The following is a 17,739-nucleotide window of genomic DNA, read 5'->3' as shown; positions in this document are numbered from 1 at the left end:
ACGTAAAAAAAAAGAAACCCGTAACAAGAACGTGATTTGTAACTATACGCATAACGATCGTTCCTGACAGAGCGTGCGCGTGCATGCAGTCTGCGAGCTATCGATATCGATCTTCGACTACGTGCGCGCACTCTATACGGGAATACAGGAATCAACACAACCAAACTGGCGCTGCTTACGTTTTATAAGCGGTATAAAGCGACTCCCGAATCGTTAAAGATGAAGTTTATAACTTTTAAAAACGTTTTTAAAACACGATTTACACATCAGATTACTTTGTAATAGGATTAATTAAGTTGGTATGCAGTTTTATCAGAACGAACGGCGTAAACTGCGTAAAGCAATAGGCGCGTTGTAAACAACGGGAATTTATTGCATTACATCAAATGAGGTTAAAACGGTACAGAAATAAAATGGTTTAAATAAGAGGAAAACGTAAATAACGGTAACGTAAATAAGGGGTTTCGCTGTATAATTTTTGTAAGTGAAAGATATAATCGTCCATTTACATTACTTTAAAATATTGGGGGCGGGGGGGATGTCTTATATTAGTGTATCCGGGCCAGATTTTGCAAGTCGAATTATTGTAAAATGAATTTGATTCGAATTGACGAATCAAATATCAAAAAATTCGAACTCGAATTCGGAAATTTCGAATATTCGCAGAACCCTAGAAAAAACCACTCTAACACATCTTAGTTCAGTTTAACTGTTAACAAATATTTAGGTTAACAGGTCCTATACATATTTTCGAATGTTTTACTGACTGAGTTATACTGGACATTAATTAAATTGATCGCTGATATTTATACTTTTAAACGAAAGTTTGGATTTATCATTTTATGTAAACTCTAATGCGTTAAAAAGTGTAACGCAACACTACACACAGGTAGTGATGTCTAGTGCACTGCCCTATGCACATTAGTTAACAAAAAAATAAAATGAAATATTAATTACTGATAAATAATACCTTGATGTCGTGATACAAGTAACACATGCTTATCTAATATTTATCTCAATTAGAATACGAAATAGGAAGACAAAATAATTAACTGATTTTAAGACTGATTTATTACTTACACAGTACAGTGCATTTTGAAGACAAATGGGTCTTAAGAAGCGAAAATCGTACTCGATTAAAGGATGGTATGGTGTTCGGTATATTAAGGTTTCCCTCAAAGTAACGGTTTCAGAATGCTTTTAAGATATTAGTTACATCCCAACATAAGTTTAAAACATTTTTCTTAAGAGTGTGCTTCGTAGCATTAAAAGATGTGCCTTAATTATTTTGCAAATTTATCATTGTTATGATGACGATGTCAGGGGTTTTCGTAATTTTTTTTAAAAATATAGTACAGTATTAGCAACTACGTTAAGAACTGTTATTTTATTCACACAGAGAAAAGAAATACAAAATGCTAAAATTTGACGTTTGTCTTTTAATATACTATATAGGTTTGTTATTATATGTGTGTTGTAACATGTATAAAAATTAGAGCTGGGCCGATGCCGATCCCCGATCGTAATAATCGGCCGATTTGGTTAATTTTGCCGATCATAATGATCGGCAAAACGTAGCCGATTATTTGAGCCGATCATTGGTCTCCTACTGCAAACTTATAACATTGAATAATTACCTATATCTAACAAATTTCCATGTTTGTTTACGGTACTTTTCGGGAAGAAAATTCAATTATTCATCGAAAAATAATAGGATTTAATAATTTAAAACTAACCGCACACGAAAAAAATATACCAATAAAGTAAACAAATAGTGTATGTTTTATAAACATTGAACAGTTACCTACCTAAGTATCAATTTCCACGTATATTTACGGTACTTTCGGTAAAATAATTTTCCATTATACTATTTGCAAAGTTATTTATCATTTACGAACTGAAAACTATGTATTTGTTTACCATTTACGGTTAATATTACCGCAATGGCGAATGGCGACTGTTGTTTAGGTTGGTTATGTGACGCCAGAGATTAGAGTGACGCGCGTCGCGCGACGGAAATCGTACAGATTAATAGCGCTAGTAGTCTTGTGGTTAGTCTACCTCTTCGGGAATTCATCTATTTAGTTTTTTCTCGCTAAATATGGCCTATTTAAAGTTTTGTTTAGCGAAATTAATATTCTTACCCTGTTTAGCGGGAAATAGAGCTTATTTTTCTTTTGTATAAAAATCTGGTTGATGAAGAGTTTTGTTCCCCATTTAGTGGTACAGTAGAACCTTGTTAATCCGTGACGCGCTAATTCGGGAATCGGATAATCCGGGACGATTTAAAAGTGCAGAAAAAAAAGAGAATCTAAAATTGTCAGAGCTTAAAATTTACGTCACGCGGGCCGGTGGCCGGCAAACACTGCAAGCCATCGCGTGGGCCGTCAAACTCTGCTACGCTGTTTGTACCGACCCTTTGTGTCGCCCCCCTTTCAGCTGTCACATTTGTCACTCTTTAAACTTAAGGGGATGTCCTGACTTCTGCTTCCCGTCTCCCGTTTGTTTGAATGTTGTTTCACGTGCTGCTGAGTTACTTTCCGCCCGCCAACGCACAGCAGGCGCCTGGCGAGTGACGTGTCTGGCTGGCATTCGGCTGGTCGAATGAAGGGAGGGGGGTGGGGGGCTACCCAATATTTATGTGTGCAAGGTCAGCACGATCTTATCTTTCTCTCTTCGGCTGTTGTAAATGACAGTGAACTAATGGCTAGGCAGTGCCGTATTTTTTTAAGCCGAGACACTAATTCGAAGACGACCCTTACCGTGAACGGATTATCCGGGTTTATTATTAGTATTATTTTTTTTACAGAATTTCAATTATCCGGGCATCGGCGGGTCCCAATTAACATGAATAATGGGGAGTTTACTATTTTTATCCATCTGCTGCCAAGGCGCAGTAAGCCTCGGGAGATGTTACATCACATGACCTTGACCTTAACCCAGCTGCACGCTGCTGTCTAAGAAGCTTGACAAGACCTTCCGGGCTTATAATCGCTAGTCCGTGAAATTCGGTAATCCGTGATTATCTTGGTCCCGACCATTACGAATTAACGAGGTTCTACTGTATTTCGTATTCACAAATTAACTTACAATCGGGAATTATTGAAAGTTTGTTGGCAGCACTGGGGGGAATAAAATTATCATCGCTGACGTCTACCGGCACACACGAATCACAGAATGACGGAGTTGTGATTAGGTTGAAGATTTGGTTTGACCTTATTACATTTTAATGCAGTTAATATTGTGTACGTGTGTGTGGTGATTTATAAGTAATCATGTCAATGAAAAGTAGTTTTGTCTGGGAATATTTCACCGTTTATAGTGATCCGTCAAAAGCAACGTGTAATCAGAGGTACTTGAAAGGCTCTAATCGGCTCAGAAGATCGGCAAGATCAGCAGCAGATGATCGGCATTGGCATGATCGGCAAAATAGGTGATCGGCCCAGCTCTAATAAAAATGTTAAATATATTCAACAATAATTGGTAATTATATATATTAAAAAACTTTTATGTATGCGACTTGAAACTACGTGAAAGGTTTTCAGTCTATAAAGGCCTATTCTATGATTTTTTTAAAATTATTAATTCTTATGCAAACAATTATAAAATTGAAAGTTTCTTACATTGTCAGTATATGCATAGCATTACAGTTATTCCAAACAATTCTCTACCAGTGTTTACCTAAGGTTTGCATGTTACGTTGGTTCTTCTACTAATACACGTATATTACAAGAGGTTTGTAATAGATTAAATGAGGTAAGTAAGAATTCGTTTTTATAAACGTTGTGTATGAAATTATAAATTTTGAGACGTATAATAACAAAAAGAAGTGCGTTCCGAAGACATATGTCGGTAGTGTTACCCACTGAAACATTATTCCCACTTCAACTCTCTGTAAAAATAAAAGTATGGGGTTGAATGCGTCAAAAGGGGTATATAAATTAAATTTGAGGCTTCTTCCTTATTTCATACGCTGGTGTCCCCCCACTTATAATTGCAAACAAAAATTTTTCCTCGATGTTGTAATTTACTCTGCGTATTCACAAAATTTTTTGGCAGTAAATATGTATTTAATTTTTAAAAATGAAAGCATTCATGTTTCGAAAAAAATATTAAAGCGATGTGGGGAAAAATGTTTACAGATACTCCTGGTAAAATTTTCAGTTTGATTGTTTTGATAGTTTCGGAGCTGTTGCGAGTTTAGTTTGGAGGATTTTTCGGCCGCGCGAGGCAATTTTGGTTCTTTTTCGTTTTCTTCCAGCGTAGGAAGCAGGGAACAAAAGCCGATACCCGGCTTCACCTCGCATCCTCTGCTGGCCTTCCCTTGTCCTCTCCAGATGTATTACTGTATATTAGTTCCATGAGCGCGACCTTGACAGACCCTTCGTTTCTTCGGCCTCCTCTCTCATCATCCCTCCCCACCCGCAGGCTGCGGCCAGCCGGCCCGAGCTCCGCCGGACTACCTGGTTCCGACAAGCGCCGCCCTCAGCGCCACGTCGCGGGGACATTCTTCCCGGCGGTGAGAGTTTTATACGCAGCACTAGAACTGTCACTCCAGAGGGCGTGTTTTGAGTCGGATCGTATCCAAAACAAAAGGATATGAAAATATATACATAACTCAATAGTGTTCTGCCAATTATGTTTTCATTTTCATTTAAAGTTATTCTTTAAATCGCTCCTGAAGTAGTCCAGCAGTGATCAATGGAAATTGTCAATATTAAACTGTAATTTTGACGATGAAATTTTTTTTTTCTTACTTTTATAGGTGCAGAAACCTATTCGTACACTCGTTTCTTGAACTATACTTAAGTTTAACATCATTATGTGTTTTCTAAATAATTCTGGCTTGGAATAAAAATAAATGCATTTAAAATGACATAACTCAGTAAAAAAAAGTTTATTAAAAATATCCTAGGTATATTATGTCTTAAAAAGAAGCATCAAAAATAAATATGCACAGTTAAATTAGTTTTGTCGTAATATTTTCCATGCACCAATCGCCTTAATACAAGATGTGATTATTGGATAGAAATGAATGTGGGAAAATTTTGGAAAAAAATTAAAAAAATTGAAGTTATGAAAAAATTATGAATAAGAGTCTAAGTTTTCTAGAATTTTGCATTCAAATTGAATAATTAAATATTAGACTTAACATTTCAAATTAAAAATAATTTTTTTAAATTATTAAAGCAAAAAGTCTAAAGAAATTTATTGGGCGCAGAGTAGTCCGTTAATTCTCACCATAATCCCTCACTGTCACAAATTATTTTTTTTCTGAAACATTGTACACAAATGCATCTATAGGTAACAAATAATCTGTGTTTGTGATTAAAAACTATTAAATATTCTCTATAAATGTTTATCTAACACTTTACTTGTTTAAGAAAATTATTTGCCAGTTGTTTCCCCCCCCCCCCCCCCAAATTTCAACCACACTATTATAGTTTACTAGCTGCCCGACTCGGCTTCGCACGGCTATACTAATGGAAAAAAAATTAAGCCACATATCCCATTTACAGTAATGGTAAATTAAAAAAATTCAGTGAAAATTTATTACAATGCTGTATAATGTACCGATGGTTTCCCGACTCGTGCACGCAACATAAAACTGATGTACCCGTACTTCGCTACGGCAGTCTACAGGCAGATCACTCTTGCGCCGCTCATTATACATGCCCCTCCTTGTGGGTACGCCACTGCCGCGCGATGCCCGTTGCCATGGAGACGCAGAAGGCATGAACAATTGAAAATCCTGTTCTCATGCAGACAAAGTACCCACTGTTGCCTGGTTTTAACCACTCATGGGATCTAATTTTCGGAAAATGTCATCCTGCGTAACATAAGGAACATTACTGTGAAGTTTCAAGTCTGTAAAATATATATACTTGAAAAAAAAAGGGCAATTTTTGATATTTAAAGTACTTTCAAAATTTCAACGGTGATGAGGACTGCACTAACAATGAAATAGCCGTTGCCATAGAGACGAATGAAGCATCAACAAAGCAACAGCCGTTGCCATGGTGATTTCCTACCAAAAACTGGAAATAAAAAAAAAATTTAGGGGTGGACTACCCCTAACATTTAGGGGGATGAAAAATAGATGTTGGCCGATTCTCATAGATACCGGATAAGCACAAAAAATTTCATCAAAATCGGTCAAGCCGTTTTGGAGGAGTATGGCAACGAAAACTGTGACACGAGAATTTTATATATATAGATTTTATTATGTACTAGCTGCAGTAACCGGCGTTGCCAGGGTTAAACACATGGAGCTTTATTGTCTGCGAGTTAAAGCAAACTGGATAGCGCTATATGACAGTGGGTTGGACATAGAGAAATGTCACACAATTACTGTTTGTATGTTTATGATCTATGATTTTTTGTGTACCCATGGCGATCGGTTATTTATTATTAGTTATAAATTATTAAGACCATTAATCGAAATAAAAACTATCCTATCTCTCAAGTTGGAAAAAATTACACATAAATGTCAATTTTCATCGAAATCTGTTGAATTGGTGAAGAGTTCACTGGAAACAAACATCAGGACACTGGATTCATATATATTAAGATTATGCATAAATTTTTCTGGGACTTTTACAGTGTTACAAAGTTTCACTGTACGTTTAAATCTGATTTGCAAAAAATATCGGATACTCGTGAGTTGGGAGTACGAAGCCCACCTCAGAATGGTCCACAGCTCGCCTCCGAGGCAGGACTCCATCAGCATGTAGAGGTACTTGCGGTCCTTGAACGTCTTGTACAGCTTCACTATGAACTCGCAGTTCGCCTCGCCCATGATCTCCTTCTCGGACATGATGTGCTGTTGCTGCCGCGTCTCCACGATCTGCAAGCAGCACAGCACGTACCCCTTCGTAGCCGCGACGCGCTTTCGTCCTGGCAAGGCACCAGTTTTCCTTCGATTCGAACAACAAAGAGTACCTGGTATCTTACCCCCTTGTTTCCAAATCTAAATTTTAAGGGCAAAAAAAAGTAACGTTTAAGAGAAATAAAAAATAAATAATCATGATGCTAAAGCATTCACCTGCTTAAATGTTTGTTTCGCAAACTAAATTTCCCGAATCAATACATATCAAGTTTTATTTGCATAGTTACATAAATATTATTGGGAAATGTAATATAGGACATAAACAAATTGGGCTAGAAAATCAGAGTTGTCAGTTTTTAATTTTCAGATTTACTAAATTTCTTACAATAGTTTTGCCTTAATTTTAAATCTTTCTAATACTCACCATTCAACGGTATTCAAAGGTTTGAGGATTTTTCCGGCCTATCCCTCACATCAATTTTTATTTCATGGTGTGACCAATAGTACTAAGCTTGCTCCAACATATTTAATTACCCATGACACATACATACTTAAAAAAAAGTATTTCCACAAATGGATTTTAAATTTTTATGTTTACAAGTTAGATTTTGAATAGAAATACTAATAATAAATCAAATACGAGATAAGAAATGATTGCATTTATGTAATTTATTTGACTACAGTAGAACCCTGTCATAATGATTCCTGCTTATAACGTAATATTTTTAAAGTTCCAACATTTACCCCATGAGGACAATGTATTTATTTTCTGCATATAATGTTTCATGAATAGTGCATTTCCTGTTTAAATGTTTGCTTTACAAATTTCAATAAATGCCAACAAAAAAAGTTTTAAAAACCTAACTACTCCAATAATTATCGCATTTGTGAAGTTTAACATGTTAAAAGTTTTAATTAATAATTTACTTGAAACAAAGCAAATTTAAACACAACTTGAAATAAATCACTAACATATTATTCTTTAACACTTCAAATTCAATGAAAGTTTTAATTTTAGTATGATGATCATAAAAAAAGTTTAGATCAAGCAGGCTGTACAAATTAATTGCATTCCCAGATTGACAATTCATCAATTATTACCTCTTTTTTACATTACCACCTCTGACACAATAAAATATACATATTTCTCCTACATGCTTTGTCCTGAGTAAATCAACAGGAGACATCATGTTTTAAATTACTGACTTTAAAAATAAAGCTTCTATTACAAATAAAAATTACTTTAATTTGGAGAAAACCGTATCAAAAAACAAGTAATAAGGGTCTTATACAATGTTGTACATTGCACTATATTCAAAAATAAACATTTGCAAAAAAAAAAAAAAAAAAAACCCTAAAACCCTTAAATATTCAATTTAAAAAATAAAATTGTGCATAAAAATTAAAGCAATAAAATCATGTCTCCACTAATAATTTGGCTAGCTATAATTTTTAAATAAAGATTTCAGGCATTGTTACTCAACTTACCAGTTATCCATTTCCATTGTTGAAGCTATTAAAAAAATTAATGCAAGTGTTATTACTTTAGCAATATATTATTATCCATCAAATAACACCACCCTGTTACAATGCATTTCAAAAACTTAGTATTGATCTATTGCAGATTTATTTAATGCTGTAGCTATATTGGGAAACATGCAGATCATAGTTTATTACTGAAATAAATTTACTATGTGTAAACAGAGTGTCTAAATTTGACCGACAAACTAAGTTGAAACAATCTATGTGACTTATGGTAGTGTAAGTCTTTGAAGTTGAAGCAAAAATTTTTTATTATTAATAATATAAAAATTATTTAAGATGGAACTCTGAGCATCTGTATTATATTTAACTGAGTGAAGTTCTACAAACAACGTGAATTCTGTCACTGTCTTGCAATGATTTAACTGAAATCATTTCACAACAGCGACAAGTTTTGATGTTGTTCTATAAATTTGTCCAATCAAACACTATCCAGATACTTTAGTGTGTTTTATCTTAAATAGTTTCTCAATGTTTTACTAAAAAATATTTTTGTTCGGCTCGCAACTCCAAAGGTGTATACCAGCCCGGGAAGCACTTACTTTAGATCATAAGTCATTATGAATACGCAGCCAAGTTTCGTCGGTTAAATTCAAACTCATCCTGTACACATTTTTGAAAATAATTTAATTGAAAAAATTTTTAAGACATTTTATTGGCATGTTTGATACAAAATTATTTTAAAACGTTGAAATAACAGTCTCCCAGGTAATGTTTTGCACCGCCTCTCCATGGGCGTCGCAACCGGGGGGACACGTCCCCCCCCAATAATAAAAGTCTTCAATTTCGTCCCCTCCAATCATATATTTAGTTTCGTAGTTATATTAAAAATATGATTTCTGTGATACAACCCATATGTTGCGCATGGTGCATTTAGTCCAATCGTGGTAATGCGAGAGCACTTTTCAATTCGATCTCCGTGTAAAATCAAAAACCGGTCCGATACCGAATGCAGATATTATGTTAACTTGTGTTTTTTACAAATTTGTTCTTTGAAAAAATATTTTTTTTTAGAAAAAAAATAAATTATACATTGCAACCAACCATGATTAGAATATTTAGGAAAAAAGAAAAATGCCTAAAAAAACCCATCTTTTTTACACCTTCGAACCCCCAAAATTTTCCCCGGGGGGGGGGGGAGGACCCCCCCAGACACCCCGCTTTTTTTTCTCTCTCCAGGGGATGGATTATTCCTCAAACAACTGAATCGATTGAAGTCGTCGTCGTCCCCAAGAAACACATCCTTTGCGACGCCCACGCCTCTCACCTGGCTCTTCTTCATCTGCTTGAGCGCGAAGGAGCGCAGCGGGTCGCCGGCTAGCTGCACCAGCTCCACCCGCCCGAAGCCACCCACGCCCAGGGTCGCCAGGATGCGCAGGTCCGTCAGCTTCACCTCCCGGTACTCCTCGTTGATCCTGCTGCTCGCGCCGCCGCGCCGCACACAACACACACGTGAGACTGCCTGCCCCGGAAAACTGAGCGAGTGCTGCGACGGTCGACCGAGCCAGGGGCGTAGCCAGGGGGGGATTCATCACTCAAACAAATTTCTTATTAAAATTAATAAAAAATTTTACAATTACAATATTTAACTTCAAGAACTGAAAACTGCTAAAATAGCACTATTTTACACCTTAAAATCCAGATTTTTCTGGACCCCCCCCCCCCTCCTTTTAATACGGGGGGGGCCATGCTTCTTAACACCCCCCCCATACACAAATCCTGGCTACGCCACTGAACCGTGCAAGCCGGTATAAATGTTCATGGACTAATTTACTTATATTAATTTATTCATACAATTGAAACGTATACATTAAGGCCCTGTCTCACATGGAAATTTGGCGATTTTAAAATCTGTTTGCATTACTTTGCTCCGAGAGCTATTTTCCATAAATTTCTACCTTAATAACTCTCCTGCATTTGGAGTTCCATTACAAACATTTTCAACAAGTATTAACTAAGTATAATTTAACAGGTGTGAAAAGTTGCGCAAGTGAAAATAATAAATTATGAACACTTGCGCAACTTTTCACATCCATTATATTACACTCAGTGAATGTATTTTTTAAATATTTGCCATGAACAACAAACATAACGTACAGAAATCTCTCTTAAATAATAGTATTGATGACAAAAAGGAAAAAAAAAAAAAAACCCACAGTGTGTAGGACCAAGCCTTAAAGCTGAGTCTCGCATGCAGAGCTAGTTATTTTAATTTTTTTGACAATAGGTACTCTAATTTGAGAGATTTTCCTGTAAATTAATCCTTAATAGCTCTCTTGTGCTTGTTACTGGATCACTAAATATTCACAATGTTATTTTTGACCTGTAAAAAGTTGCACAACTTATGAGTAATATTAATACTTGTGAAAATTTTTACAGCTTTAGGTAATCTTTACTAAATATCTGTTGAGAAAATTTAAATGAAACCTAATATGCAAGTGTGATATGATAAAATTACAGGATAAATCCTCTAATAATAGGCATGACAAAAAAATATGATATGCGACACCAAGCCTTAAAAAATTACTCTTTGACATGGAAACACAACACATCAATACTGCAAAGAGACAAGACAACATAGATAATAATAATAAAAAAACAGTATGCTATTCCAGACCAGGAAAATAATGCAGCGAGATGCAGTAACACGTCAGCGCAATAGGAAACACTTTAATGGAAGCGTTGGCGGTCTCGCACAAAGAGGGACGCATAGCTATCAACTCCATTCTTCATTGGAAGCTACCTTCTTGCTGGGAGGGTGTCACTACTGTCCACACCAAACGTCTTGGCTAGCGAAAATTCAGGAACCATTGCAGGAAATTTTCAAGGCAATTTTTAGTCGGAATTTGGGTAACTCTCTTTAAACACCTGAGCTGTCAAAAATGTGAAAAACGATTTGCAATGTTGTTTCGACAGTTGTACAAATAGGGTAGCTAGCTGCCAAAACGTCTGGCTCAGACGTAAATATGTTGATTTTTTAAGGGTGAGAATTTTGTTATGAGTGCTATACTCAGGGTGTCTACTGACCCTGGAAAACCTGGAAAAATCAGGGAATATTGTAATCAGGGAAAAATCAGGGAATTTTTTCAAAAATCAGGGATTTTTTTTGTTAGGTTGTAGTTGGCAATACTTTTTTGTTTATTGATCAGCTTGCATTGACGTAGCATCAAGTGTATCCCCTCCCATTTTTATTTTTGAATGGCAAATAACGAACAGTTCCCACATCCATTTTCTTTTATTTACCATCGGATTCGGAAGTGGCGTTAAATCACATGATACAAACTGGTTCAAGCTGGTCTGTTATCCTGCTGACGTACGTACTGCAGCATGTGCTTCCCACGTTCTGATTACACCGACAGGTACATTTAATTTTAAGTAATTATGGATGCCCCCAACGTAAACTGGGCATTTTCGTTAGCTTTGAAAATACATATCACAGACACTTTTGGTGAAGATTCGCCATCGTTGCTAGAAATTGGTAGCTGTGGGCTTCATACGGTCCATGGTGCTTTCAAAACTGGAATTTCTGCTACACAATGGGACGATGTTAGTTTTTGAGGCACAGTTACTTTTTGTTTAAGCATGTACCTGCAAGGAGGGCAGATTACATTAGAATAACTGGATCAGAGCTTTTTCCCAAGAAATTTTGTGCAATCAGATGGTCAGAAAATACTGCAGTTGCTGAGCGTGCCATGAAAACGTTACCCCACCTAAAGAAATTTGTTAGTGAAGTTTCTATTTCATCTGTCTTTCAATGTAGTGAAAAATGCTCTTGAAGATAATCTTCTAGAAGTAAAATTTACATTCTTCCACTCTTTGGCATCTTGTTTCTTACAATGTTCCAAAGTGAAGCACCCATGGCACCTTTTCTGTATGATTCACTGGTAGACATTTTATTGGCTTTGGCAGGAAAGTTTGTGAAACCAGAGGTACTGAAGAGCTTTAGGGAAAAACACAATGTATCTCGATTGGATGTAGATAACCAGGAAAATTTATTTACTGCTAACAATATCAAGTTGGGTTATGCAGTACGCCATGCCATCAAGAAAGAAAAAGTACCAGAAAAGTCTGTCCTGTTATTGAAAAATGATGTTAGGACTTGTCCAAAGGTTATGGTAAAAAAACTTCAAGACAAAAGTCCCCTGAAGTACAAACTTACCAAAGGAATTTCCTGCTTATGTCCGTCTATGGATTTAAATTCGGGTGTGAGGAAACAGCATGTGAAGTACAGTTTAGAATCTTGTCTTCGAAACAGGTGGCTATCAGGACAAGAAGCTGATAACATTGAGTGATCATATCAGTTGGTATGTTCCTCGCAAGATTCTGAAGCACTGTGGATGCTCATTATTAAGGCACATACAGTAGTTGCCAAAACAGGCCTTCTAAAGTTTGTGAGGATGATGATGGAAATGCATAATTGGAAAGAGGATTTTCAGTGAATTCTAATCTGCTGACTGAAAACTTGCAGGATGAAACACTGATTGCACAAAGACAAGTGTATGACTTTGTTCAATGTTCTGGAGGTGTAGAGCATGTTGATATCATCAAGTCCATGTTACAATATGTAAGAAATGCTAGTTGTAGGCGTAAGGAAGCCCTGCAAACAAAACAAAAAGAAAGGAAGCTACAGACAAGAAGGCAGAAAAAAGAAGAGTTGAAGAGGAGATCAAGGCATTGCAGTTTAAGAAGGCTCGAGTGTTGGATTTGGCTTGTTCTGAAGCAAGTGCAATAGACGCAAAAGTTGAGTCACTGCGAAATTGACGGGAGCTTCCTTTTACTAATGTTTTTTGTGTGTGAAATATTTGTAGCAGCATGTTTTATTTGCCATCAATTGAGTCACTTTGGCCACGTCTAGAAGAAGATAATATTTTTACTAATTTAAGTAAGTTGAAATACTTTGAAACCCATCAATGTATTGTTATGCAGTTTTTTCAGTTTTGTGGAATGTCGTAATTGTGTTAAAGAAAACCTGGAAAAATTCAGTTTTAGACCTGGAAAACCTGGAAAAATCAGGGAATTTCATTTACTAGATCTGGTAGACACCCTGTATACTTCAGCACAAAATGTTCGTACACCATTATACCATTAAAAATTACAGGATTAAGTTTATGGCTTCACACAATGTTTCGTTATCTAAAGTATGCTAGTTTCTTGTGAATCCTTGTAAAATCAGACGTAGACTGTAACCTAGGTGATTTTTGTATTAGTATTTAAAGACAACAGAAAGGGCAGCTACAACAGTCATGCACATATTAAAAATGAAAGGTTCAAAGATAACTTACCAGGCTATATTATCCCGTGTGATTGCATGGAAATTGGCCAAGAATAATATTTTATCTAAGTTTTTTTTATTGCATGTTAATAGCTCTAAGACAAGTTCATTGCATTTTTTTATAGCTAAAAACCTATTTTAGCCCATTAATTTAAAAAAAACTAATTTTTCACTTTTTTTTGCCATTGTGGATCTTAAGAAAAATATATGTAAAATAATGTTTTAAAAATTCTAAGCTTTTGTAAATAAATAAAAATATAGCAAGAGTAATTTGGCCAGTTACATAAAAAAACATTATTAATCAAGCGTACTAACAGAGTTGACGTTTTGAAGGCTATCAGTCTTGGGTGCTTTTTACTCACCTTCTCCTCTCGATGCCTTCATCCTTGTATCTGGTTCTAATCTCGTCCAGGCTGGAGATCAGCTGGTTGAACGTCTCGCGATCAATCACCAAGCAAGAGACACCTTCCGGGTCGTCTGCTATGATGTTTGCCGTTCTCAAGTCGTCTCTGCAAACAAATGCTTGCTTTAACAAGGGAAACCTTTCGCTTGTACCTGAACCCTAGATATACTGGCTGTATCACAATACAACATACCTACAACATTTACCAAATACAGTCACAATGTAAAGAATGCTAGTACCACCTGTTATAAGTTGGCTATACTAATGTACATGTAGCAATTTGTAGTCGTAATATCTTAGAACATTTAGCAAAATTCATAAAGAATGACAAATTTAAAAAAAATAGATCTAGCATGGATGTTATGAATGTTATTGATCAAAACAAATATTTTTGTTAGGAATCTCAATATATTAAAAAACTTATAATGAGCATTAAATACCCCTATAAGTTAAAGTTCACCTTTGGTAATTTTCATTAATATTTTAATTTGTCTCTATTTGAGTTATCACTTATGCTTTTAATGTTTTAAATAAACAAATCTTATGCCGAAAATCTGAAGTAATATTTTATAAAAGCAAAATAAACACAATTCCGAAGCTAATGAACATAGGGATGCATCAGTGGATGCGAATGTCACATAAACCTAGATTTTAGTGGACGCATGTAGGGATGCGATGCACTTTTACTGGATTCTTTAGCTAAGGGATCTATCAGGTTACATTTTGGATGCAGTTATTGATTCAATTTATTACTGAAAAGCTCATGAATTTGTTTTGAATTATTATTATTTATATACAAAGAATTTTAAATCATCCCATTTAAAATTTGCAAAACATTAACAGATTAAATGAAAATAAAATTCATTTTACAATATTAAACAAAAATATAAATCATAAAAACCTACCCCTGCAGAGCTTTCTCGCCAAAGAAGTCTCCTTTCTGAAGTGTACGGATGTATTTTTCTTCAACAGTGTTGGGTTGTTTTATTGTTACTTTTACCTAAAAAAAAAAATACAATAACATGTTTATTGAAAATAAATATGGGTATACTACACACTGCATACAGTATTTACAATCCTAAAAATAGTCAGCAAATAAAAAAAATTTGCCCAAATTAATTTAAAGGCAAATGATAGATGTACAAATTCAATTTTGGTTAATGATAAAATCATGAAATTTTTTCATAAGTGTTTGTAAAAGTATGTAGAAAGTGTCCAGTCACCTGCAGTAAATGATTGCATGCACTTGTCCTGTAAGTGACTACCAAGAGGGCTATCCAAACTGGAAGTGAAATATGAGGAATGCAAGTAGTAAACATATCTGTGTAATTGTAGTACTTTCAGGCACAGAAACGTATCCATTTTGATATTTATTATGAATATTTTTATTTTTATAACTATATTATATACATAGTGATATTTCATGAAAATATAATTTAAAAAAACATTGTTTTGAGATTCTAAATTCATCCAGAGCACTGAAGTGTTTTACATGCCAAGAATTACACAATGGAAATTATGAGAAAGCTGTGATGAAGAAAGCTGCGCTCCATTCAGTATGTCAAATGCCTGAATCTTATTCACGTGTGCACTAATATTTTTGTTAAAAGTTCTGTATACATTTAAAATCATAAATAGCTGAATAAAAACAAACTACTTCGAGATAACTCACCTTTCCTTTGCTAATTATGAAGAAAGTATCGCCCCTGGCTCCTTGGCGGACGATGTAGTCGCCCTCATTGTAGAAAGTCTGCAACATCGACCAACAAGTTGTTTAACATATCACTTTTAAATTTCTTTTACTCCGAACAATAATAATTTATTGTTATAAAATCATATATCCACTTATAGCACCAATCTGATGTTGGACACCTGAAAGAGTAAGTTAATATGTCTGATTTTTGACAACATGATTAAAAATAACTAACTTTAATTTTAATTTTGCATAAAAATAATTAATATAAATGATATTTATATGTTTGATAGGTAGAGTATAAATTCAATTGAAATAAAAAATTTAAATAAATACTTAGTTTTAATATTAATTAAAAATGAGTATAAAATTATTTAATTTAGTAAAATAATTAAAATAAATTTTAATTAATAATGAAAATCAATAAATATGCTGAATATTTATTCTAATTTAGTTTTAATTATTTATTAAATAATGGTTTTAATTATATGGACCATATTCAATACCAATCACTAAAGTACATGATTAAAAGCACATATGTAATTTTTATTTGTTTGTGGCCTTTTTGATCCTGTCAATTTTTGCTGCATGCTACACACGCATCGTAAAAATTCATTTTCATCAATTTTTCATAATGCCCCTAAAGAAGTATAACCTAATCTCACTTATATAAATACACTTGAAAACACATTTGAAAAAGTTTATAAACACAATTTCTATCACTAATATTCACAATAAATATATGTTTTTAATGGTATGGACCAGTATTCAATATCAATCACTAAAGTATAAGATTTAAAGGCACGTATATTATATTTAATATTTATGTAGCTTTTTTTTGTATGTGGCCTTTTATTTATTATGTGAAAATTTTGTTGCATGATGTGCGCACATCGTAAAAATTCACTCTCATAATTTTTTTTCATAACGCACCTAAAAAGTATAACGTCAAAAATTTAATGTTAAATTTTAATTCTCTTCGATGGGTACGTAACAAACATTGCAAATGCTAGCCCAGTTCAAAGATCATCAAGCAAAGCCATCGAGAGAAACAATAATTTTGTCGTCGTCCCCCCCCCACCCCGCAAAAAAAATTTTTTTTTGAATGTACAATTTTTCAAACCCCACAATTGGAAAAAAAATATCTTAAGACTGTAAATGTTACTGTGGGCCATCTGTACATATGACCTGTGCGTATTACATAACTTAAAAGGTTTCCAGTGAATTCTACCAGCAAGAGATTTGTAATTTTGTCAATTATCTCAGGGTAAACAAGAGGAATAAAAAAAAAATATTGAAACTCAACCAGGAATTTGGCCTCCCTTCTCAACTGCTCTGAGTACAAGACAAAAGTTCACTGAGAATTTTGAACAAAACCTCCCTAAAACAGTTGTTTGCTTAGTTAATACTAACTGATGCTGTTTCCTCAGAAAAACAATGTTCATGAAAAATCAAAAAAACTAAAAACTCAAATCGACACATACAATCAAACAGTTTTATATGGTAAATAATAGCCACTGTTTTTTTCTTTTTTAATTTTGAAACTTATAAAAGTAAGCTGAATCATGTTTAAGAGTTGAATTTCTCAAATGCACTCACCTCTTCTAAAACATCAGAGATCTTTATAAGAGTTTCTTCAGGAAGGTCCTTGAAAATAGGTACGCTGAAAACAAGCACACAATATTTTTTTACATTTCTTATAATTTTTATTTGAAAAGAAATTTAATTAACTTTAGAAGTTACTCCAGAACTACTGGAAATAAATTCAGTATTGGATTACTGATGATATAGGCCCATCAAAATAAATAGCAGCATAGTAACATTATCGCAGTTTGAGATCAAAATATGTATTTGTAAACAATTACTATAGTTTTACCAGAAACTGATGAGTAAAGACAATCGAACTTGTATGTAAACATGCATAAATACTTTTTTTATTGATCAACTACATTTTACAGTAAAAAAAACCCGAAAATTCATGAAAAAAAAAGGAAAATCAA

At 34.4% G+C, this 17,739-nt stretch overlaps 1 protein-coding gene across 2 annotated transcripts in view; it reads right to left on the bottom strand.

The window, feature by feature from the left end:
• Positions 1 to 17,739, bottom strand: part of LOC134543014 (cGMP-dependent protein kinase, isozyme 2 forms cD4/T1/T3A/T3B) — a 265,217-nt gene that overhangs the window by 19,898 nt on the left and 227,580 nt on the right. For both annotated transcript variants that reach the window (XM_063387688.1, XM_063387687.1), the window contains 6 exons: positions 17,339 to 17,402; positions 15,719 to 15,796; positions 14,952 to 15,046; positions 14,006 to 14,152; positions 9,639 to 9,789; positions 6,684 to 6,847 (listed from right to left, as the gene is read on the bottom strand). In XM_063387688.1, the coding sequence (XP_063243758.1) occupies positions 6,684 to 6,847; positions 9,639 to 9,789; positions 14,006 to 14,152; positions 14,952 to 15,046; positions 15,719 to 15,796; positions 17,339 to 17,402 (699 nt within the window). The remainder of the gene's footprint in view (positions 1 to 6,683; positions 6,848 to 9,638; positions 9,790 to 14,005; positions 14,153 to 14,951; positions 15,047 to 15,718; positions 15,797 to 17,338; positions 17,403 to 17,739) is intronic.

Source organism: Bacillus rossius (genome assembly GCF_032445375.1).
Source record: "Bacillus rossius redtenbacheri isolate Brsri chromosome 9 unlocalized genomic scaffold, Brsri_v3 Brsri_v3_scf9_2, whole genome shotgun sequence".
NCBI lineage: Eukaryota > Metazoa > Arthropoda > Insecta > Phasmatodea > Bacillidae > Bacillus > Bacillus rossius.
The sequence above is the reverse complement of the archived record's forward strand: the minus strand, read 5'-3'. Positions and strand labels throughout refer to the sequence as shown.